Below are 24,716 nucleotides of genomic sequence, written 5' to 3'. Positions count from 1 at the left end.
GATTGACTGACGAGTTTCTAGAGAAAGCTGTTTCTTTTTTGCCATTTTTGACCTAATATTGACCTTAAGACATGCCAGTCTATTGCATACTGTGGCAACTCAAAAACAAAGACAAAGACAATGTTAAGCTTCATTTAATGAACCAAATATCTTTCAACTGTGTTTGATATAATGGCAAATGATTTTCTAGTCGCAAATTAGCAATTTTTAGCATGATTACTCAAGGATAAGGTGTTGGAGTGATGTCTGCTGTCTAGATTTGATCAAAAATGGCTTTTTTCAAATAGTGATGGTGCTGTTTTTTACATCAGTAATGTCCTGACTATACTTTGTGATCAGTTGAATGCCACTTTGGTGAATTAAAGTACCAATTTCCTTCCGAAACAGCTAAATCTGTACATTATTCCAAACTTTTGGCCACCAGTGTATATTTTCTATTCACTTTTTTATTTGTATTCTATTTTTGTATTATCTCTGTCTTGTTGTTGTATTGTTTGTGCACAGGAAGCTTCTGCCACCAAGACAAATTCCTTGTATGCGTAAGCATAATTTAGCAATAAAGCTCGCTCTGATTCTGATCACAAACCTCTGGGATTGGTCCAGCTCGAACAGCGCTGAGAAAAGTAACACGTATCAAGTGACAACTGAAAGCGTTCCTAAATAATACTGCTATAGCACCGGTCTGGATTATAATCTACGACTGAAAATGCCACTGGGTAACATTAATAATCATTAATTTGAGAATACACAGTGATTTAAAATAGAACAATTAATATGTAGTTCCTACTTTTAATTTGGTCACACCCTCTTTAGTGACGTAATCCATCAATGACCAATCAGCAGATCCTCTCAGTTTGAACATGTAGCGGGATGTCGTATTGGCGATTGTTTGCTTTACTCATAAAATATTTTACATAAAACAGAAGTTAAAGAATCTCATGCTCTGATACCATAGAGGGGATCTGCATGTCACGATCTGGAGGTAAATTTAATGGTCAGTAGTTAAACTGATAGTAGTGTATTCGTTTTTAAAATATGTGCAAGACAGTGCATTTGTTTCCTGTTTAGCCGTTTGCCTATGTCACGTGTTCATCGGATTTAATCAGTTACGTTAACGCATATCCGAGAACTATTGTTTGTAATTTCTGTTTAATTGCATGTTTAGAAGAGTATTTCAGCTCTGCAGGTCCATACAATGCAAGTGAATGGTGGCCAGAACTTTAAAGCTCCAAAAAGCACATAAAGGCAGCATGAAAGCAATTTTATATAAAATTCTCAATGAATTCAAGATTAAAAAAAGAAAAGACAAACACATGGGTGTCTAAAATATTTCTTACTGTTACTAAAAAAAAAAAAAAAATCACTTATTTAGTTATTTAGAAAAATAAAAAGGGTTCGAGCTGTTCTAATAAAATTATTGTGTTCCTTGATATGGTTAAACTGTGATCTTTGTGGATCTCCATGCGCCAATATTATTGTCCTGTAACAGATGATACTGCAGTACTGGAAGTTTGTAAAAATGTATTTTTAAGCACATGATTTTCTTGGAAGCAATGCAGGAATGCATCCATTAACAAAGAGATGCATCGCAGGTTGTTTTACCATGTTTTTATGTTTCATTCCACTCTGTAGGACAGACCGAAAATGAACGTCAGAGGAAGAAACGGGCCAGTCTTTATGAGGACATACAGTAAACGAATGCGGAAGGTGGAGCCTTGGTTCTCGCCTGACCTGAAGAAGGCAGTCTTTTCTTTTTCTAGCACTCCTTCATCTGATCAGTCCATACCAGAGGCCACACAACCCAAGAAACGGTAAAACACACACTCACCTACTTGCTTATTAACATTTCTGTTTAATGTAACAAGATGAAGGTCTGACATTTAAATGGTCGTGCTGTTATTTTAGCTAAATTACGATCCGTTCCTCTCTGTTTCAAGGAAAATGAGAGACACAGCCTCACGGACAGCTAAGAGTAAAAGAATGACTGGCATAAAAGAGAAGGAGAGTGATGAGGAAAACTATGCCCCGTCCTTGCCATTCAGGTCGGGAGTGTGGCATAAGCCACTCCAGAACAAACATTTTGCCAACTTTAAGGGGGGAACAGATGAAAGGGATAGTTCACCCAAAAATGAAAATTATCTCATCATTTACACACCCTCATGCCATCCCAGATGTGTATGACTTTCTTTCTTCAGCAGAACACAAATTAAGATTTTTAAAAGAATATCTCAGCTCTGAAGGTCTGTACAATGCAAATGAATGATGGCCAGATCTTTGAAGCTCCAAAAACACATAAATGCAGCATAAAACAATCCATGCGACTCCAGTGGTTTAATCCGTGTCTGCAGAAGCGATATGATAGGTGTGGGTGAAAAAGTAGACCAATATTTAAGTCCTTTTTACTATTAATCTCGACCTTTGACCAGCCCTGACCAGTAGGTGTCAGTATATGAAGAATACAAATTGCCAAAAAACAAAAGAAGAAGAATGTGAAAGTGAAAGTGGAGATTTATAGTAAAAAAAGAAAAGAAAAAGAACTTAAATATTGATCTGTTTCTCACCCACACCTATTATATCACTTCTGAACACATGGATTAAACCACTGGAGTCTTAGGGATTACTTTTATGCTGCCTTTATGTGCTTTTTGGAGCTTTGAAGTTTTGGTCACCATTCACTTGCATTGTAAGGACCTACAGAGCTGAGATATTCTTCTAAAAATCATAATTTGTGTTCAGCAGAAGAAAGAAAGTCATGCACATCTGGGATGGCATAAGGGTGAGTAAATGACGAGAGAATTTTAATTATTGGTTGAACTGTCCGTTGAAGTTAAAAAATCTCTGGTTTTCGTACAATTGTTCAAGACCAATTCAAGCTTAAAGTGACATGTCCAATTTTTCATTGCAGAGAACTGCATCATTTAATTGTTTCTTTTTTTTAACCTTACTATGTTGTATTTCATGCATTTGTTTCAGTAGAAAGAAGACAAATGCTAAACCATCAGTGAGAACTACAGCTGCGAGAAAGACTCGAACAACAAAAAAGGCAAAAATAAATATACAGTCAGTGCTCAGCAGCAGTGATAATGAGGATGACTCCTTAATGATGAAGAAAAGCAATCCAAGAACATCTGATGAAGAATGTGCAGTGTAAGTCCTGTGATGTAAATTCTGTAAGAAATCAGAAAATCAAATCTGTCTTCTCCGTTTGATTGATGTGATATTTTGTGTCCTGTTAGTGCAGAGAAAGTGACAGACAATTCCCTTTTGGGCAGGTTTGTCACACATCGCAAAAGACCACAGCCATTCATCCAAGCTCGGAAATGCACCAACAAGCAGATCGTAAGTGACTGTGTGTGTGTGTGTGTGTGTGTGTGTGTGTGTGTGTGTGTGTGTGTGTGTGTGTGTGAGAGAGAGAGAGAGAGAGAGAGCGAGAGAGAGAGAGAGAGGAGAAGTTCACCGTTTGTCATTGAAACATCAGTGTTTTGTTCATGTTTCTCCCCCTTCTTCTCCCCTTTCCTAGTCTGTTGCTCTTCACCGCACACTAAATTCCTCCGATGATTTCCTCCCTTCATGTTCTCGAAACAAAGGCCTTGCAAGTAGGAAGCCATTCTGCCTGATAAACCGTGGCTTAAACAATCCTGAAATACACAACAACCGCAAATGCTCCCAGACCCGTGGGGCTCTGGGTGAGGTGTCCTTTAATGATAGCGATGATCAGCACCTTCCAGGTAAACGTCCCCTGCTGTCCAGCACCCCTTCCCTGCACTGCAGACAGCTCCTGCAAATACCAGAGCCCTCCATTAGTGAGATCTCTTCCCTCAGCTTTGATGAAAATTACCAGCCTAAAAAAAACAACGAAAGTGGTTTGAAGAAGGGCCAAGTGTCTGATCAAACTGCACAAGAGGAGAGAATCCAACAGCTCCTAAACCACACAGGAGAAGGAGTGATGGAGGGAGGAGAGGAGACAGCTGGAGATGGAGAGAGGGACCAGAGAAAAGAGGGATGTGCAGGGAACACATCTTCACAGGCAAGGGGAGGTTTTGGATATGCGGCACCTCCATCAAACCTGGAGTCTTTAGCAGAGGAGCTAAAGGAGAGGTCAGTAATGTTGTTTTCAGCTGTTGTAATGCACAACTTTGACACAACATTCACACTACAAGTCGAAAGTTCAGACTCACTTAAAGGAATAGTTCACCCAAAAATGAAAATTCTGCCGTTATTGACTTGCTCCAAACGTGTATGAATGTCTTTATCCCATGAAACACAGGAGGATACATTTGAATTTCTTTTTAGTTTGTTTGCCATATAATTGGTGTAATGAAAAAGCTCCAAAAAACACACCATAAAACTAACCACAGTAAAAGCAATCAATACATCTAATGCACTATATTCCAAGTACTCTGAAGCCATTCCATCACTTTGTGTGATGAGCATAAGAAAATTTAAGTCGTTATTCACTCAGTCAAATCATTAATAAAGCACTGAAATCAAAAATTTTGGTTACATCAATAACGTCAAACTTCATTGGACCTGTGGGGGCCTGGGTAGCTCAATGAGTAAAGATGCTGACTACCAATCCTGGAGTCACGAGTTCGAATCCAGGACGTGCTGAGTGACTCCAGCCAGGTTTCCTAAGCAACCAAATTGAGTAGAGTCACATGGGGTAACCTCCTCATGGTCGCGATTAGTGGTTCTCGCTTTCAATTGGGTGCGTAGATCCCGGAGATTAGCATGAGCCTCCACATGCTGTGAGTCTCTGCGGTGTCATGCACAACGAGCCATGTGATAAGATGCGCGGATTGACGGTCTCAGAAGCGGAGGCAAATGAGACTTGTCCTCCGCCACCCGGATTGAGGTGAGTAACCGCACCACCACGAGGACCTACTAAGTAGTGGGAATTGGGCATTCCAAATTGGGGAGAAAAGGGGAATAAAAAAAAAAAAACTTCACTGGACCTCAAACCTGCATGAGTCGTATTGATTAACTGGTTTTATGGTCTCTTTTTTTCCACTGTTCACTTTCATCATGCGAGTCAGTGATGTGCTGCTCATTAGTTTTTGTCCAGATGTATTAAATTATAAAAAAATACATTACAAATGCAATTCGCACTAAACAGTTACTTGAATACATCTCTTCTAAGATGTTTTAAATTCTGGAATTCAAAGTCATTTTTATCGTTTTATTTTTTTCTGGAGCTTAAAGTAAAAAATGTCATGTTGTGTAACCATCCAGAGACTCATTAAAAAACATACATTTTAATTTTTATCCCTTTTTCTCCCAATTTGGAATGCCCAATTCCCAATGTGCTCTAAGCCCTTGTGGTGGCGTAGTGACTCATCCGGGTGGCGGAGGACGAATCTCAGTTGCCTCCACATCTGAGACCGTCAATCCGCGCATTTTATCACGTGGCTCGTTGTGCATGACACCGCAGAGACTCGCAGCATTTGGAGGCTCATGCTACTCTCCGTGATCCACGCACAATTCACCACACGCCCCATTGAGAGCGAGAACCACTAATCGCGACCATGAGGAGGTTACCCCATGTGACTCTACCCTCCCTAACAACCGGGCCAATTTGGTTGCTTAGGAGACCTGACTGGAGTCACTCAGCACACCCTGGATTCGAACTCGCAACTCCAGGGGTGGTAGTCAGCGTCAAAACTCGCTGAGCTACCCAGGCCCCCCGAAAAGGCACACTTTTAATGTTTTTCAAAAATGTGTGAAACCAACGTGAACTCCGATGTATTGACATGAACTCAAGTGAATGGTGACCAGAACTTTGAAGCTCAAAGTCAGCATAAACATAATCCATCAAGCTGCAGTGGTTTAATCCATGTCTTCAGAAGTGATCCACCCAAAATTGACTGGATCACTTCTGAAGACATGGATTAAAACACTGGAGCTTGATGGATTATGTTTATGCTGCATTTATGTGCTTTTTAGAGCTTCAAAGGCCTGGTCACCATTCACTTGCATTGTAAGGACCTACAGAGCTGAGATATTCTTCTAAAAATCTTCATTTGTGTTCTGCAGAAGAAAGAAGGTCATACACATGAGATGGCATGAGTGAGAGAAATTTATGATTTTAACTTTTGGGTGAACTGTTCCTTTAAATGCTTGGAAATAGCCATGGTTTTGGTGATGATTATTTTAAAGTGTTGAAATTAGTAATGAAAAAGAACGAGTAGGTTTTTCCAAATGTTTGACTGGCAAAGTGTCAGAAACAAAGTGCAAAATGTCTGTAATGCTTTCAATTAAATTAATGTTCTGAAATGTTCCAGTTATGTCTGTTTACTTGGATATGTAGGTGTCGCACCGTGGATGTAGCCGTAATACTCAAAAGAATAGACATCTCAGACCATCTGTCAGTGCAAAGATGCAGCATGAAACATGTGGAGAAGATTTCCTCATACTGTTCGGAGCTGACAACGATCAGTCCAAGCAGCCGAACCCACGCTGCTGTATCATCCAGCTGCTTTTCACTCCCCAAACCATCTCTCACACCCCTTTATGTCTCTTCCTCCTCTAAATCACTTCCCAGTTCCCCTTTACCTGAGACCATTTGCCCAAGCCAGCCTCTCATTGACCGTCTTAAGGCTGAATGTCTGTTATCTTGCCTCACCGTCGGCATTCCACGTCTTGACTTGGATGGGTATCCTGATGCCAACGAAGGGGCAGCAAAAGCACCCTGCATTGACTCCCCATATATCCGCCAGAGAGACCGTGCCACCTCTCCACCTCTAAATGAGACAGAGAGCTGCATTGCTAGCTCAAAGAGTCCAGTAAATCATAGGACTCCCAGTAATACAGAAAGAGTTGTTAGACGTCTGTCTGCATCATTCCAACTGCCTTCAGTCTCTCCATCTGCCTCTGGTGCTCCTAGCAAAGCACGACCACCTGTTGTGCCTAAAGAACACACAGGTGCCGGGACTGGCACCGGTCGTAAAGTTTGTGTGAGTGGACTGAATGTCAGCCGATGGTCAAAGAGGGGTACCAGAGAACACAATGAAAAGTGGAGAAGAAAGGAAGGACGAATAAAGGGTGTGTCTGGGGACAACAGTTCCTGGAGCAGCATATTGTCTGCTGGAGCAGACACTAATGCAGGGGTCAGTTATCTCTCTGTCAAGGATGCATTCATGTACTTATTATTTCTTTTTTACACTACTCATTCCTTGACATGTCATGGAAGTATTGTTTATGAAAAGAGCTGTTCCGTCATCATGACATGAATTTGAAGGCCAACTCAGAAGGCTGAGGTTTTTACTTTCCCGTTTTGTTCTACAACACAAATTACACACAGTTATTCCTGACTAAATGCAAGTTGCTAACAAGTTGCTCTTCACGTCATTCATAAAGCATTTTACCTCATACATGCTTGAATTGGACAGCAGTTATAGTCACTTTGAAGCAGCTTAAAAGGGATTTTATTTTTTCACCCAAAATGAAAATGATCTCATCATTTACTCTCCCTCATGCCATCCCAGATGTGTATGACTTTCTTTCTTCTGCAGAACACAAATGAAGATTTTTAGAAGAATATTTTAGCTCTGTAGGTCCATACAATGCAAGTGAATGGTGACCAGAACTTTGTAGCTCTAAAAATCACATATAGGCAGCATAAAAGTAATCCAGAAGACTCTGGTGGTTTAATCCATTTCATTGGTCTGGATGAGAACGGACCGAAATATAACTCCTTTTTCACTATAAATCTTGACATCAGCAGTCTCCTTTGTGATCATGATTTCAAGCTCGACAACACTTCCTAGCGCCATCTAGCGCTCTGCACATGCGTCAGATGCTAGGAAGTGTAATCGAGTTTGAAATCATGATCATTCCTAGAGACTGCAGTGGCAAAATGTACAGTGGAAAAGGAGTTATATTTCGGTCTGTTCTCATCCAAAATCGATTATATCGCTTCAGAAAACATGGATTAAACCACTGGAGTTTTATGGAATGCTTTTATGCTGCCTTTATGTGCTTTTTGGAGCTTCAAAGTTCTGACCACCATTCACTTGCACAAAATCTTCATTTGTGTTCTGCAGAAGAAAGAAAAGTCACACATCTGGGTTGGCATGACTTTGAGTAAATGATGAGAGAATTTTCATTAATGCATGAACTATTCAAAATTCATGTTTGAGGTTTGACTGTGTGTAATTTATGTTAAAGAACAAAGCATGAAAGTCTCTTCAAGTCTAAATTGGAAGCTGCAAGTTTGAAATTTCCGAACGAATGCCTCGAAATTGCTAATTCTCTTCTGGGTTTTAGGACCACAAGCTGAACAGCTCTATTTGGTCAACTTAGGAATGAACATGGGAAGAATTCTCATATCTGCATTATCACTAAGGTCCCTCTATTAGCAAAATGGTCTTTGGTCATTTTGAGTTTGTGCAGTGTGTTATTTTTCAGAGAATGAAAGTGCCATTACTTCACTGTAAATTTGCCTTCGTTTCTGTGCATACATGCAGGAATCAGCGTGTGGCTGGCTGCATGGCACCAGTGGAATTAGTCTGGCTTTGACCCCTCTTAGAATGGAGCAGATGAATCTCTCCTCCATCCTGGCCAACTTCACTCCCGACACACTCACCACACACACCTGGGGCCGACTCAAGGCCGCGCTGTCCCTGCACAAGAAGAAAACTGGTATGTTTACAACAGGCCAGATAAAGCACACAGACATGAGCACGCAAAGTCTTTTTTGATTCACACAGCAATTAATTACTTTTTTAGAGTAGCTTACCCAACACTGATTGCAAGTGAATGGTGGCCAGAACTTTGAAGCTCCAAAAAGCACATAAAGGCATCATAAAACTAATCCATAAGACTCCAGTGGTTTAATACATGTCTTCAGAAGTGATATGATAGGTGTGGATGAGAAACAGATATATATTTAAGTCCTTTTTTACTATAAATCTCCACCTTTGACTAGCACCGATCAGTAGGTGGCGATATACACGATGCATCGGCAAAAACAATGTAAAAAGTGGAGATTTATAGGTAAGCACATCTTCCTCTTAAATTTCAGTAGAAATGCGGAAATGATGAGTTTAATAAATGTGCAACATATCTATGTAATTACATATTACTTTTTGGATGTCAGTATTTTATCGAATGAAAGAGTAAAATATCACAGATCACTACTGCGCAATTTGTAAAAGTAATTCATTGCACTTTTTTCTATACGAGTATGTCTGTAGAAACTAGTAGAAACTAGAGTAGTATTGAAGCTGTGCTTCAGTGGGAGTCTATGGCAGATACCTGTACCAGTAGATTTCACTAGAGTAAAGATAGAGGTTCATTGGACCAGGGGCTCTTAACACGTATTTTTGGGTCCTACCCAGATGCCACGCTTCTCTGGGAGTCTATGGGAGCTTCATGAGCACAATTTGCATAAGATTTGCATCTGACTGTCTATTGGACACTGGGCTTTTAATTCATGTATTGTTGTCATGCTTGGTAGCCCAGCTTCTCTATATAATAAGTCAATCTCTCAAATGGGTGGGGCAACAAATGGCCAATAATTGAAATGAGGAATTACATGATTGACACAGCTTATGAAATGTAAAAGCATTGCTGGGAGAGCAGTGTTCGGAGACATGAAGTTACACGCATTTATTTGCAATCTTGCGTAATAAATTTATTTTATCTTTCCAAATTTTATATTTTGTCAAAAACCGTTTTTAATCTTCGTCACTGTTTGAGTAGGAGCTTTAAGAGCAACTTTCCAAACACCAAAAACAGTAGTCTGAGCTTGCCCTGGTTTGCCCACCACTGCCTGCAAATTATGCACATTTGGGAGCTTGTATACCTGTGTACCCCGTTCTTATATCTCTTGCTCTTTATAAATTCCCCTTAAAATCTGTGTGTGTTTGTGTGTGCACTCATGCACAATTTTATTCATTACAGCATTTCCCACCCCTCGACGATTGGTTCAGTCTCATCTGAGCTCCCCAGGCTCTGGGTTTCCAGTTGACACCAGTCTCGACCTGTTTGCCTCTCCTGTCTGCACAACTTTATCCAGATTTACGCCTTCACGCCTGCTCCGGTCCACCATAAACACCCCCAGGGTAAGGAGAAAGAGAGCTTTATGCGTTCCCTCCTTAAAGCTAATGATTAACTGTTATATGAAGGTCTCTCTTAAAGCGATAGTTCACCCAAAAATGAAAATTCTCTCATTTACTCACCCTCATGCCATCCCAGATGTGTATGACTTTCTTTCTTCTGCAGAACACAAATTAAGAGTTTTAGAAGAATATTTCCGCTCTGTAGGATCACACAATGCAAGTGAATGGGTGCCAAAATTTTGAAGCTCCAAAATCTGCATAAGGGCAACATGAAAGTACTCCAGATGACTCTAGTGGTTTAATCCATGTCTTCTGATGTGATATGATAGGTGTGGGTGAGAAACAGATCAATATTTAAGTCCTTTTTCCTTCACTTTCACATTCTTCTTGTGTTTTTAGTGATTCTCATTCTTCATGCATATCGCCCCCTACTGGGCAGGGAGGAGAATTTATGATAAAAAATTACATAATTATTGATCTGTTTCTCACCCACACCTATCATATCACTTCTGAAGACATGGATTAAACCACTGGAGTTGTATGGATTACTTTTATGTGCTTTTGAAGCTTCGAAATTTTGGTCACCATTCACTTGCATTGTATGGATCTACAGAGCTGAGATACTCTTCTAAAAATCTTCATTTGTGTTCTGCAGAAGAAAGAAAGTCATACACATCTGGGTTGGCATGAGGGTGAGTAAATTAGAGAATTTTCATTTTTGGATGAACTAATGCTTTAATGCAAGAGACTGCTTCCCAAACTGTTTGCATGGTTTATTATTATCTTGCTAAAAAGATGTATAGTGCTTTTATGTTTGGAAAAATCATTTAGGGACAAAAATATATTTTCATAAAAATAATGCAAAGTACAGTTTCAGGGGCCAGTAAGAATATTTATGGCAGAAAGTAAAATGATGGACCCTGTTTGCACCTCATTAAAATGAGGTTTGTTGAACAGCTTTGTTGAGTTTTTAACTGTAACTGTTATTTTTAACTTTCGAGTTACTATCTTGTTTTTTTTTCACTCTGATAATTCAGGTCTCTTTATTCCAAGTATCACTCATTAAAAAAAGAGAAGGATCTTTCTCTTCTCTCGTTTTTACTCTCTCTCCTTGTCTGTGGTCCAGACTCCATATGACGAGGATATAAGTGATGCAGAGAAAGTGTATCAGGAATGTCAGCAGAGTGGCCCACTTTCCTTCAGCGACTGCATCCCTCCATCTCGCATGAAGCGCTGCAACAAGATCGGCGAGGGAACGTTCGGAGAGGTCTTCTCAACCATAAATGACTCCAACCAGACCGTTGCTCTCAAAGTATGTACACACAATTAAATCGTATATAATTTCATCACAGGAGCGTAGTAACAACTGCCTGACAGGTCACAGTATGAATAAGCACACAATTGAACAACAAAAAAATCTGTGATTACTGTAGATTATTCCGGTGGAGGGCAATCAGAAGGTCAACGGTGAACATCAGAAAACATTTGGCGAAATTCTTCATGAAATCATCATTTCCAAGTAGGACTTCATTCTGGCATAGCTCAGCAAATCTATAATGCATTTGAGTGTAAAGCTGTGCAAACTTTAGGATACACTGATCTTCAATGTTTCTGCAGAGAGCTGAGCTGCCTGAATTCAAAGGAAATCAACAAGACCGACAGTTTCATCGGCCTCAACAAGTATGCTTTTCTAGCAAACTTAAACTCAAGTGTTGTTAAAGGGATAGTTCATCCAAAAATGAAAATTCTCTCATCATTTACTCACCCTCATGCCATCCCAGATGTGTATGACTTTCTTTCTTCTGCAGAACACAAATGAACATTTTTAGAAGAATATCTCAACTCTGTAGGTCCATACAATGCAAGTGAATGGTGACCAGAACTCTGAAGCTCCAAAAAGCACATAAAGGCAGCATAAAAGTAATCCATAAGACTCCAGTGGTTTAATCCATGTCTTCAGAAGTGATATGATAGGTGTGGGTGAGAAACAGATTTTCAAACTATTCTTCTTGTGTTTTTGGTGATTCACATTCTTCATGCATACCGCCCCCTACTGGGCATGGAAAAGAATTAAGCAAAAAATGTCTCACCCACACCTATCATATCGCTTCAGAAAATATGAATTAAAACACTGGAGAATTATGGATTACTTTTATGATGCTTTTATGTGCTCTTTGGAGCTTCAAAGATCTGGTCACCATTCACTTGCATTATGAGGACCTACAGAGCTGAAATATTCTTCTAAAAATCTGCTGAAGAAAGAAAGTCATACACATCTGGGATGGTATGAGCGTCAGTACATGATGAGAGAATTTTTAGTTTTGGGTGAACTTTCCCTTGAAAGTATGTGTGTGTAGGAATTTGTTATAAGAATGTTAATGTCCATTAGTTACCCTTATGTCGTTCCAAATCCATATGCTGCTGTTGTTGATGACAAAAGGAGCCCTTTTTTTTTCTATTTTGAAGCTTGACAGCCTGTGGTCAATAAGGCTGGGCGATATGGCTACAAAAATTATATTTCGATATTTTCAGCCTATGATAATGATGTATTTGTTTTGAAATGGCTCGTGATGGAGGAACCATCATTTCATCCACACAGCCACTGTAGCCAATTAGATTGAATATTTTAAAGCCGATAAATAAAAATCTACTTAAAAATAATGGAGAATTGAAAAAGTATAAGAAATAAAGTAATACAAAATAAAAAATAAAGTTAAAAAAAATATATTTTCATTGATATGCACTTTTATATTTATATTACATTTACCATGATACATAGTAACTTAATAAAAAGCATAATTTACCTTTATATGTTTTTACTATTTATTTATATATATATATATATTTTTTTTTTGGGTGAATAAACAAGGTGTGCAAAAACTACTTTATTTATTTTGAATTTTTGGAACCCAGTTTAATATTGCATAATACTAAAATATTACTGTGGGACCCAGTCAAGTTTATTATTATAATCTAATTTACTATTTCGAGGATTTAAGGTTTTATACAAAAGTAATACATTTCTGTCTGATGTACTTCACCTGGAGCTTTTATTTTGACACTGAAATTGCCATTTGTAGTTTACAATGTTCTGCATCTGGTGAAACGCTGTCATCTTTTCTGTAATACTGTGCAGCATTTGTAGATATAATATGTATAAAATCTTGTAGCGGTTACTAATGTTTGGAATTGCTCGAACGCTTGAATCTGCAGTACTTTGAATTCACGATGCACTTGTTCCGCTGTGAAAGTGTTGAAAGCATCATTAGCCCTGCGTGTGCACACAGATCAGTGCGTCACAGGTTTATTCTGAAGCGCACACAGACCATGTTTATCGATCTTTAATCACAGCCTTTTGCGGTTTAATAATCATGTATGATCATATCGCCATTTTAATGTTATTTTGATTAATTGTACAAGCCTGAAGGATTGTGAAATGAGTCTACTGATGCGCTCTTTATGAAACTTAACGGCCAAAATAAAAAGTGCATTAAAATCATCGTGATTATATCGTAAATATTTGATGTATCGTCCAGCCCTAGTGGTCACTGTGAAGTGTCATTGTATGGAACAGAGCTGTGTAAAGATTCTTCGGAAGTGTCTGTATTTGTTCAATAGAAGATAAACAGCACGTGTGTTTGGAACGACATGAGGGTTAGTAAATAATGGCAGAATGTTCACTTTTTGGTGAACTATTCCTTTCATTTTTAGTCTTCATTGTGTTCGTGGACAGTACCCTGAAGCTTTGCTCAAAGCCTGGGACAAGTTTGACCGCCAGAAGGGATCTGAAAACGACAGGCCTGGTAAGCTTAGATGCCGCCTCGCAATTTGAGAGCCGGGACTCATGTTTAGTAAAAACAATTTATTTCTTTAATGCATTATTTTGGCACAGATTTCTTCGATGATGAGCAGCTGTTTTTAATCCTGGAGTTTGAGTTTGGAGGGAGTGATCTGGAGAACATGAATGGAAAGGTACTCTTGCAAGACTTTCCCTTTGGAGACTGATTTGCTTTGTTTATACTTGTATTATTGTTGGACTTATGAGTTATCATTATACTAACAACTCATACGTTTGTGTTTGTGTGTGCCATCTCAGCTGTCTTCAATGGCTCAGGCCAAGAGTGTTTTACATCAAGTCACCGCAGCTTTGGCTGTAGCTGAGCAGGCGTTGTGCTTTGAACACAGGTAACACACCTGGCCTAAATGTAGAAGTTTTTTAGGACTAGTTTGAAATTTAGGTTTGAGCTTTTGTGTCACTTTGTTACACCTTTGTAGCATTTCATTTGTTCTCTGAAGTCCACTTTGTTAGTCAAGGTTTCTTGAAAACAGTCCAAAAACGGTGGTAATTTAGTTCCACATAAGCATTTTTCTCTCTCTTTGACTCTTTGAATTAAACTGGTCTACTAAAAACTAAAATGATCTGTTATGACAATGTGACTAGCCCACCGAAAGGTCCGACCTTGGCATACAATTCTTTGAACATAGCGCTTGTCATTCGGAAGTGTTTAACCCAGAGCTGGTCGATAAAGTGGGTCCTCACAATCATCCAGAACAGTTTTGAGAGCAGGCGCTCCCAGGTATGCGGAGACTGGCGGTGTGTGGGCATCACAGCTATTTCAGCCCACATTACCGTACATCAGATATTACACTTATTCTGCGGTGTCTCGTGAATGCATTTAATAAAATGAGATACTTGCTCCAATCTTGCAAATAAAACTGTCCCCAAAGCAGGGAGAGGTCATTCAGCTGCTCCATCATGACGAGGCGGCTCCCTCCTGATAATGTGCATAACGTAGTGGATGGAAACACGCAACAATTCGTATTTTCTTAAGTCAGATTTTTTTTTAATGCGCTTAAAAAAAAAAAATGCTAAACATTTTTTATGGAAACCCAGCAATTGTTAGCTGTTGTAAGTGGTGTGTGTTGATTTCAGAGACCTTCATTGGGGGAACATCTTGGTGAATAACACTAAGCAGAAGCAGAATGAGTTCATTCTCAATGGATCCGTGCATTCCATTGAGACACGAGGAGTTCACGTCAACATAATCGACTACTCGCTCTCACGCCTAGAGATCGGTAAGTCCAAGATAAAAACTCCCCTGGAGTCACGAGTTTGAATCCAGGGTGTGCTGAGTGACTCCAGCCAGGTCTCCTAAGGAACCAAATTGGCCTGGTTGCTAGGGAGGGTAGAGTCACATGGGGTAACCTCCTCGTGGTCGCGATTAGTGGTTCTCGCTCTCAGTGGGGCGCGTGGTAAGTTGTGCGTGGATCGCGGAGAGTAGCATGAGACTCCACATGCTGTGAGTCTCCGCGGTGTCATGCACTGCGAGCCACGTGATAAGGTGTGCGGATTGGCGGTCTCAGAAGCGGAGGCAACTGAGATTCGTCCTTCGCCACCCGAATTGAGGTGAGTAACCACGCCACCACAAGGACCTACTAAGTAGTGGGAATTGGGCATTCCAAAATTGGGGAGAAAAGGGGATAAAAACTCTCTTACACTGTTTATCTCTTCTTAAAATAAAGGAATACTTCATCTAAAAATGAAAATTCTTTCATTATTTACTGATCTGCATTTTGTTGCAAACCTGTATGCTGTTTTTCTGTGAAACACAAAAGTAGAATCTTAAGAATCGTTGCGCTGCTAACCTAACCCTAACCCTAACTGTTCATAGTGACCAAGTAAAACAAACCCACCATAAGTAGACCATACCACTCATAAATCTGCAGACTTTTTATTTTATTTTTTCACATTTTCTTGGCTTATTTTGAGAATCTGCAGAGTTCTGCTGAAGGTATTTAAATGTAATAAAATGGGTTAAATGGAGCTGAGAGTACTACACACTGATTGACAGCTGAAAGCAACATGAAATTAACCAAAATACTGAATATACAAACATGCGAGGAATGGCCAATGTGTAGAACTTTTATGAATTACAGATTACACATTTATTGCAGTTTTCTACTACGCTGCACATGAGCAGGCGCAGATTGAATCTGCGTGCGCAGATACATTTTCCACAGAATTGCGTCATTCAACAGAATGAAATGATTCACTGATAATCTCGCCCACCACTGAAGCTTGAATCTAGCATCCACTCGCGTCAGGTAATCAAAGATGAGATTTTTGTGGTGCCCTCACTGATGTGCGAGTTACCCATGCCATGACAGACACTGTCTTTTGGACCTGATGCTGTTAACAGCTTGAATGGTCCTTTTTCTCTTTGACCCAGACAATATGATGCCTGTTTTTTCCAAAAACTTTTTGAAATGTAGACTCGTCAGAACACAAAACATGATTCCACCATTCTACTTTCCATCTCAGATGAGACCGAACTCAGAGAAGTCACCTGTGATTCTGGACAGTGTTGATGTATGGCTTCTCCTTTGCATAGAGTAAAGCCTGAACTTGCATCTGTGGATGCAGCGGCGAATGGTGTTGACTGACAAAGGTATACCGAAGTATTCCCGAGCCCATGTCATGATATCCATTACAGACAAATGCCTGTTTTTAAGACAGTGACGTCTAAGGGATCAGATCACGTGCTTTCAGAAGTGGTTTTCCAGCAGGACAACGCCAAAACACATTCTGAAGAGGTGCAGGTGCGAGACTGGCCTGTCTGCAGTCCTAAGTCTGACCTGTCTCCAATTGAGCATGTGTTGCACATTATGAAGCACTCGATAAGGCAATGAAGTCCCCATACAGTTGCACAGCTGAAGACCTGTAGAATGGATGAATGGGGGAAATTCCACTTACTAAACGTAACAAACGTGTGTCTTCAGTGCCCAAACGCTTAATAAGTGTTATTAGAAGAAATAGTGATGTTACACAGTTGTAAACACCCGACTGTCCCAACTTTTTTGGAGCGTGTTGCAATCATGTGATTTGAAATGTGTATTTATTTATTAAATTTTTTGAAGAAAAACAATAAAATTCACATCTAATAATGTGTTGTTGTAGTGCTTTAAATATTGCATAGGGTGAATAGAATTTACAAATCACTGCTTTTTGTTTTTAATAGCATTTTTCATACTGTCTCCACTTTTTCAGAATTGGGGTTGTAAAATAAAACGAGTAATTATTATAAGAGAACAATATATATAAAAGTTCAATAAAATATAACAAGAATAGCAAAATATCAGGCGGTACTTTCAGTAAATTAAGTCGTAGGGTTTTAGCTGACCAAAACCGTTTGGGAACCCCCGGGCTAGACGCAAGCTACAGTGAAGGTGAAGATTATCAGTGAATAACGATTAAATTTCAGTCTGTTCCTCACACAAAGCTGTCGAATGGCATCGGAAGATGGGATATAGCGCACAAATCATTTGGACTGCTGTTATGGTGCTTTTATGGTTTTTAGTCCTGGTGGTCGCTACTTTATGTCATTGAATGGCAACAGCTTTGTAATGATTCATCAAATGTTTCCACTTTTGTGTTACACAAAAAACTGAAAATGGGTTTGGAGTGGCATGAGGGTAAATCAGTTTGAAGGGCAGGTTTCACAGTGAAAACACTTTCTCTCATAGATGGACTGACGGTGTCATGCGACATCTCTGCCGATGATGAGTTGTTTATGGGCCAGGGAGATTTTCAGTTTGAAATATACCGTTTAATGAAGAAAGAAAACAAGTATGTACCTAACCTTAAAAAGCAAGAGATTTGTACATTTAATTCCATATCAACTATTGATGATTCTCATTGTTCTTTCTCTCATTCTCTCTGTCTCAGTAACTGCTGGTCGACGTATAATCCTCATTCCAACGTGTTGTGGCTGTACTATCTGGCGGATAAACTGTTGAGCATGAACTATAGGAACAAAGTCCAGTCCAGCCATCAGAAGGCGCTAAAGAGCACCCTCAAATCCTTCCACTCGGAGATACTAAATTATGCGTCAGCCACAGAAGCTCTTATGCACTGCAGATTCTTTCAATAAACGTGTATTGCGTGCGTGTTTTAATAAACACCATAGGTAGACATTTGTTTTTAGGATTGCCGGTCAAGGAAAAGTAAAATGTTCTAATGCTTTGTTGAAAGATATTAAAAAATAAAGAAAACGTTCTCTCATGCTTTTTACAAAACAAAAATAATTTATTGATATACATTAATTATCTTGAGACAGTTACACAGTTTTGGCATAGTATGGCAAAGTCAGCTCTTTTTGCCTTCTTTTTTTGTTTTGTTTATTCATTAAGAAAAGTCTCAGCATTCCACACCACATTTCCGCCACTCCAAAATTGGCAGTTCACTAGATAAATTAGGAATCGGAGCAGAATCGTTCAGCTTTGTATGATCTTGTGCTGGAGGCATATGTGCGGGGAGAGACCACACTGAAGTACCAATGGAGGAAACCTCATTCTCTGTTGTTCATCATGGGTTTGATTAGTTCTGTATGGTCCATGCATAATTTCTTTTTGTAACACTTTAAGACGTTGGGCCATTGTGTGACTGTTTGCTGAACATCATAAACTTGCATCTTGTAGAAAAGCTTATTTGGTGTTAGCTTGCAGTTGACTGTGTGTATGCACCAAAAGGAGCCTTTGGTGAGCCCGTTCCTAATTGAATGGAGACTGCGGAGAGCGCTGTGGGAGTTCAGAAAGAGAAGTATTTGGTGAACCACTCCTGTTTTTGAAGGTCTTGTCCATCAGGTCCTGTTTCAATAACCCTCTGCTCAGCAGGAGTCCTGTAAACCAAACACATGCGAGATTAATTCCTCATTACAGTGAAGAGCAGGGATTGTAGGGTGAATGTTCAAAAGCTGCCATTGGTATATATTAATAGGGTGGACAGTGATATTTGGGACAGATGGGGCAAGATGTCCCCACCTTTAATTTTCCTCTTGGCCACTAACAACACATTTATTGAATGGTTATTTGTTCATTGCTCATTAATCTGGACTTTCAATCTGAACATCAACATTTGGGAGATGTATTCCATCTGAACAGTTTTGTGGTTAAATATTTTGTCATTGGTTAATAGTGATCTGTGAATTTATTTTACATTTGGGTATTATGTGTATTTGTTAATGGAGGCTTTGTGGACACAGTAACACATTTATGTTTGTAGGGTAATAAATCTGGTTTTTATTTCAGTGTTACAGTTAAACCCTTGGGGTAAGATGTCCCCCTCACAATTGGGGGATTTATTCATCATATCCTATAGGTCAATTGAGTGGAATTATTCAATCTGAATTCATAGGTTATTACTATTATGAAATAAAAATATAGGCCTATACATAGCTATTAGAATGGTTGTGTAATTGAGATATCACTTTGACTGGGATTGTGTTATTTGGTTTGTAAAAAATGCATCAATTTACATAACATATTTAGTATTTTAGATTAATGGCACACTTTAAAAAAATATTAAACATGTTATCAGATGTATTTTATATATTCTGCAAAAATCACTTGACAGCTGGGATATGTTTGCCCCAGGGAGCTTCTTGCACTAGGTAGGGGGGTCATCTTACCCCAGCAGTGGGGCAAGATGGTCCATTTTCATTATTTTATATTTTGGCTTTAAAAACTTAATTAGCAAATGTTTCCATTTTTCCCCCTAATAATACAGTACGTTGGATGATGCATCATGATCCTTTACATGCTAAACCTCTAAATGCTGTATGTTACAATTAAGCTGTAAATGCACGCTGTTCTTAAAGGGATAGTTCACCCAAAAATAAAATTCTCTCATCATTTACTCACCCTCATGCCATCCTAAATGTGTATGACTTTCTTTTTTCTGCAGAACACAAATGAAGATTTTTAGAAGAATATTTCAGCTCTGTAGGTTCTTACAATGCAAGTTAATGGTGACCAGAACTTTTTAGCTCCAAAAATCACATAAAGGAAACAGAAAGACTCCAGTGGTTTAATCCATGTCTTCAGAAGCGATATTATAGGTGTGGGTGAGAAACAACAATATTTAAGTCCTTTTATTTATCTAAATCTGCACTTTCACTTTTACATCTGAAAGTCACATGTGGCGCCTGTTTAGTTTCACTATCACATCTGAAAGTTAAAGTGGAGATTTAGAGTAAATATTGTTCTTTTTCTCACTCACAGCTATCATATCACTTCTGAAGACATGGATTAGACCACTGGAATCTTATGGATTACTTTAATGCTGACTTTATGTGATTCTTAGAGCTACAAAGCTCTGGTCACCATTCACTTGCATTGTATGGACCTGCAGAGCTGAGATATTCTTCTGAAAATCTTCATTTGTGTTCTGCAGAAGAAAGAAAGTCATACACATCCTGGATGGCATGAGGGTGAGTAAATGATGCGAGAATTTTCTTTTTTGGGTGAACTATCCCTTTAACATTCCTTTTTTAAAAAGGATTTTATTTTTAAAATTTCTTAAAAGTTCCTATTAACAAGATTATGCAACATACAGTATATGGAGCTATAGAATTCTCAATTAAACCTCATACGTCCAGATTTGTCTATATCCACCTCAAAAAGAAAAGAAAAAAAGTTTTCAGAAAAGAAAAGAGATTGTGTTCAGAATAAGCGGGTTAGATCCAGAACTGCTGGTGTGCTGGTGATTACCTGATATGCTGGTTGTAGTTGATTTTAAGCTGGGGCTGATGTCGCACCTCTTGTGAGGGTGGGCGGCTGTGCCTGACAGAAGCTCTGCATTCAGCATGAGGGGAGGTGGGAGTGTGTGTCCTTGATAGGTGGGTCCCACGACCACTCTGTTCCAAACTGGGTAACCCACGCTCCATAACTGGTGAGCATTTGGTCTTGGGTGACCCCCCATCATATGAGCAGTGGTTCGTCATGCTAGTTTCCTCAACTCCCTTCTTCTATAAACATGACAAGGCAGAATTTTGCTATTACATAAAACTCTGAATATTACAACAGAATAATAATGAGTTTTATTAGTTATAAATTACTGTAACAGACTGCATGTATTGTTTTATTAAAAATGACAAGGCAGATTTTTGGTCAAGGGCACAGTTACAAAAACAGTATTTTGATAGTCCAGGCCCAAACTCGCACCATTAGTTGAGCGAATGTTTCTGTGTTGGGCTGGGCAACTTTTTGATATTTAAATATTTGCTCTGAAATGGTTTAAACATTTATTTATTTTTAATCATTTTAAGGAATATTTCACCAAAAATTTTAATTCTCTCATCATTTACATACTCTTTCTTTCTTCTGCAGAACATAAATGAAGATTTTTAGAAGAATATCTCAGCTCTGTAGGTCCATACAATTCAAGTAAATGGTGACCAGAACTTTGACACTCCAAGAAGCACATAAAGGCAGCATAAAAGTAATCCATAAGACTCCAGTGGTTTAATCCATGTTAATGTGATAGGTGTGGGTGAGAAACAGATCAATATTTAAGTCCTTTTACTATAAATCTCCACCTTCACTTTCACATTCTTCTTCTTTTGTTTTTTTGGTGATCTGCATTCTTTGTGCATATCGCCACCTACTGGACAGGGCTGGTCAAAGGTGGAGATTTATAGTAAAAAATAATTTAAATATTGATTTGTTTCACACTCGCACCTATCGTATCACTTCTGAAGACATGGATTAAACCACTGGAGTCATATGGATTATTTAATGCTCCCTTTTTTTTTTTTTCTTTTTTTTTTTTTTTTGGAGCTTCAAAATTTTGGCACCCATTCACTTGCATTATATGGACCTACAGAGCTGAAATATTCTTCTACAAATCTTCATTTGTGTTCTGCTGAAGAAAGAAAGTCATACACATCTGGGATGGCATGAGGGTGAGTAAATGATGAGAGAATTTTCATTTTTGGGTGAACTGTTCCTTTAAATCAAACAGCCATTGTGTCCAAAAAGATTCAAAATGTCTAATGCATGAAGTAAATATCTAGGTTTCAAGGCTCGTTTTCCACAGTTTTACACTAAATGAAGACAAGGAAAACTAACATTGAATCGTTTTCATTTATTTACACCACTATAAAATAATACATAGTAATAAAAAGCATTATTTACATACACATTTACAATACTAAAGGAGAGATGTGGAGGTGTACTACCTTTTTATTGGGTGTGAAAGTCCCTGCTTGTGTCCTAGAATCATAGGGCTTTATTGTTACATCACTGTCGAGAGGAGGACGCTGGGATAGCTGGTGGAGATCCTCCTGAAGTAGAAAAAAAAAGACTGAGATTAAGAAAGAGAAGAGTAGGTGCATCCTGCTTCCCGCTGTGTCTGTGTATGTGTGTGTCTAACCACCAGACTTTTGATGAGTTGGTCTCTCTCGCTTAGCTTGTCCTGTAGTTTAGTGATAGTGTGAAGGTCTTCTACTCTCCTCTTTCCCCTTTCTTCCCTTTCTCTCAACCTACACGCAAGCATACAAACATTAAATAAATGAACTGTATAATATGAAATTCTATTAGCCAGGTTCTAAACCATCGTTATAGCCTAGAAGGGTTTTGCTTGGATTAATTCTGTATGAATGCGTGTGTTTGGCATTATTGATGTGGGTGGTATAGGTACTCTGTTTCCAAGGCAACTATGCGGGCCTGTAGTTGTGTTTGGGCGGAGCTGAAGTCTGATATTATGGTCTGGATCTCCATTCTGTGCTCTCTCTTCACACTCTCCATGTCATGTTCATCCACTTCTCCACCCTTGTCTCTCTCCTCTGAGAAACTGCACATCAGATACACAAACATCAACATGAAAAATACGAGCTTGTATACAAGTCTTTCCAGAAAACCCGAACGTGACTAATATGTGCGTGGCCAGTAACGAGAGGCTGTTTGATACTAAACTACGGATGGTGTCACTAGTTTCAGCCATTAACCACTTCCAAACAGACTGTCCATTGGGCGCCTGATGTGCAATATATTGCACACAAAAGTGGCAACTTTCTCAAAACGGAAAGCTACAATCTGATTGGCTGGCTTTACGCAATTTCCAGGAGTCAGAGTGCACAGGTTGTTATTGTTCCTGCTGTGAAACAAGTCGTGCTCCCATGCGCTCAGGGCTATTTCCGATTGATTCGTCCTTAAATGTCACATAAAAAAGCCAAATGTGGTTGGTCACCATCCTGTCTAACTGTTCTTAACCAGATTAAGCAGCAACATGAACCAGACTTTACACCGCAGTTAACAGTCTGGGCTGTCTCATCATTGACTTCTGTGTAAGTCTGTGGTCATCTCATCCCTTTATCTAGAGATGTTGTTTTTTTATGAATCATTCTGATCCTGATTCATTTTTAAGTGTCTAATAACCGATATGGATAACCAATATTTAACTCTTATTTTATTTGCATTGAGACATATACTTTGCAAATCATTCATCACTAACCTCTGAAGGTGAATAGCTTGCTTTACAAGACTAGTGCACAAAGCCAACAAAGTATTAATTTATCCCAATTTTATTGGCAATATACAATTGTGCAAGGCTCTTCAAAAGTCTTTTGAAATACAAGACTTCGCACAGTTTGTCTGTCACTTTGCAAGTTCATCTTTGTTTTGGTCTATGTGTAAATTTATTGGTAAAGCCGATATTTAAGAACCAATTACTGATTAAAGGAATAGTTCACCTTAAAATGAAATTTCTCTCATCATTTACTCACCCTCATGCCATTCCAGATGTATCTGACTTTCTTAGATTTTTACAAGAATATTTAATGAACGGTAAATGGTGACCAAAATTTTGAAGCTCCAAAAGCACATAAAGGCATCATAAAAGTAATCCATAAGACTCCAGTGGTTTAATCCATGTCTTCAGAAGCGATATGATAGGTGTGGGTGAGAAACAGATCAATATTTAAGTCATTTTTCACTATAAAACTCCACTTTCACTTTCACATTTTCCTTCTTTTGTTTTCGGTGATTCGCATTCCTCGTGCGTACCGCCCCCTACTGGGCAGAGAAGAGAATTTATAGTAAAAAAGGACTTAAATATTGATCTGTTTCTCACCCACACCTATCATATCACTTCAGAAGACATGGATTAAACCACTGGAGTTTTATGGAATACTTTTATGCTGCCTTTATGTGCTTTTTGGAGCTTCTAAATTTTGGTACCCATTCACTTGCATTGTAAGGACCTACAGAGATGCAGATATTCTTCTAAAAATCATAATGAGAGAATTTACATTTTTAGATGAACTATTCCTTTAAGTGGAAATATCAGTCAAAATTATTATACTATTCTTATCTTCTTTTATTCCAAGTGTGTCTGGTCATTCGGTCACTAACCCCTGGTCACTTACCCCTGTGAGTGAGTGTGTCTGTGGTTCTCCGGCTCTTCTCTTTGTGCACACATTGTGTTTATTCGTTCTTTCAGATCTCCGTTCTCTCTCTTAAGTTCCTGTACCTCACTGCTCTTCTCATCCAGCTGTCTCTCTAATGACTGTAAGCGGTTTTGCTGCTTCAGATCCTGAGAAGGAGAGAGAGTCGTGTGGTGATGCACCGCTTAAGGCAGTTTTGATACGTGTGTGTGTGTGCCCATAGTCATCTCTGTAGCTCTGTTTGTTTATGTGCATGTGTGTACCTGCTGCAGGGTCATCATTTGCGTGTGTGTGTGTATTTCATTCTGAAGGTCCTCAATCTGCTGCATGTGTCTCTGGGTGACCTGTCTCACCCACTCAGTGTGCTGCTGGGTCAGTTCTGCCTTCTGCTTGTCTGTAAACACACATCCACAGTCAGAACATACATTAGAGG

General features: G+C 39.0%; 2 protein-coding genes across 8 annotated transcripts in view; one reads left to right on the top strand and one right to left on the bottom strand.

Annotated features, from left to right (window-relative positions):
- The first annotated feature begins 852 nt into the window (after window positions 1-852).
- On the top strand, window positions 853-18,014 carry LOC127445153 (uncharacterized). 6 transcript variants are annotated; one of them, XM_051705001.1, is made up of 18 exons: window positions 853-982; window positions 1,633-1,811; window positions 1,938-2,042; window positions 2,974-3,147; window positions 3,237-3,339; window positions 3,521-4,098; window positions 6,308-7,106; window positions 8,466-8,640; window positions 9,904-10,064; window positions 11,188-11,373; window positions 11,495-11,580; window positions 11,679-11,741; window positions 13,773-13,864; window positions 13,954-14,033; window positions 14,158-14,246; window positions 14,995-15,137; window positions 17,586-17,688; window positions 17,788-18,014. In XM_051705001.1, exons 2-18 carry the CDS (start codon window positions 1,645-1,647, stop codon window positions 17,990-17,992), a joined length of 3,309 nt encoding a protein of 1,102 aa, XP_051560961.1. In that variant the 5' UTR covers window positions 853-982; window positions 1,633-1,644; the 3' UTR covers window positions 17,993-18,014. The 6 variants fall into 6 exon arrangements, with proteins under 6 accessions (XP_051560961.1, XP_051560960.1, XP_051560962.1 ...); XM_051705000.1 differs by having other exon boundaries at window positions 863-994; window positions 2,977-3,147; XM_051705002.1 differs by having other exon boundaries at window positions 863-994; window positions 3,273-3,339.
- Window positions 18,015-18,590: 576 nt separating this feature from the next.
- LOC127445151 (protein FAM184B-like) overlaps window positions 18,591-24,716 on the bottom strand; it is a 34,550-nt gene continuing 28,424 nt past the window's right edge. Inside the window, exons 13-19 of one of the 2 annotated variants that reach the window (XM_051704994.1) lie at window positions 24,547-24,677; window positions 24,266-24,432; window positions 22,540-22,692; window positions 22,273-22,381; window positions 22,079-22,183; window positions 20,610-20,866; window positions 18,591-18,739 (exon numbers count right to left, since the gene is read on the bottom strand). In XM_051704994.1, the coding sequence (XP_051560954.1) occupies window positions 18,649-18,739; window positions 20,610-20,866; window positions 22,079-22,183; window positions 22,273-22,381; window positions 22,540-22,692; window positions 24,266-24,432; window positions 24,547-24,677 (1,013 nt within the window). In that variant the 3' untranslated portion in view covers window positions 18,591-18,648. The remainder of the gene's footprint in view (window positions 18,740-20,609; window positions 20,867-22,078; window positions 22,184-22,272; window positions 22,382-22,539; window positions 22,693-24,265; window positions 24,433-24,546; window positions 24,678-24,716) is intronic. The other variant, XM_051704995.1, reaches the window with a different exon arrangement.

Source organism: Myxocyprinus asiaticus, chromosome 8, assembly GCF_019703515.2.
Source record: "Myxocyprinus asiaticus isolate MX2 ecotype Aquarium Trade chromosome 8, UBuf_Myxa_2, whole genome shotgun sequence".
NCBI classification, from domain to species: domain Eukaryota; kingdom Metazoa; phylum Chordata; class Actinopteri; order Cypriniformes; family Catostomidae; genus Myxocyprinus; species Myxocyprinus asiaticus.
Note: the sequence above shows the minus strand (reverse complement) of the source record. Positions and strands in the feature narration are given on the sequence as shown.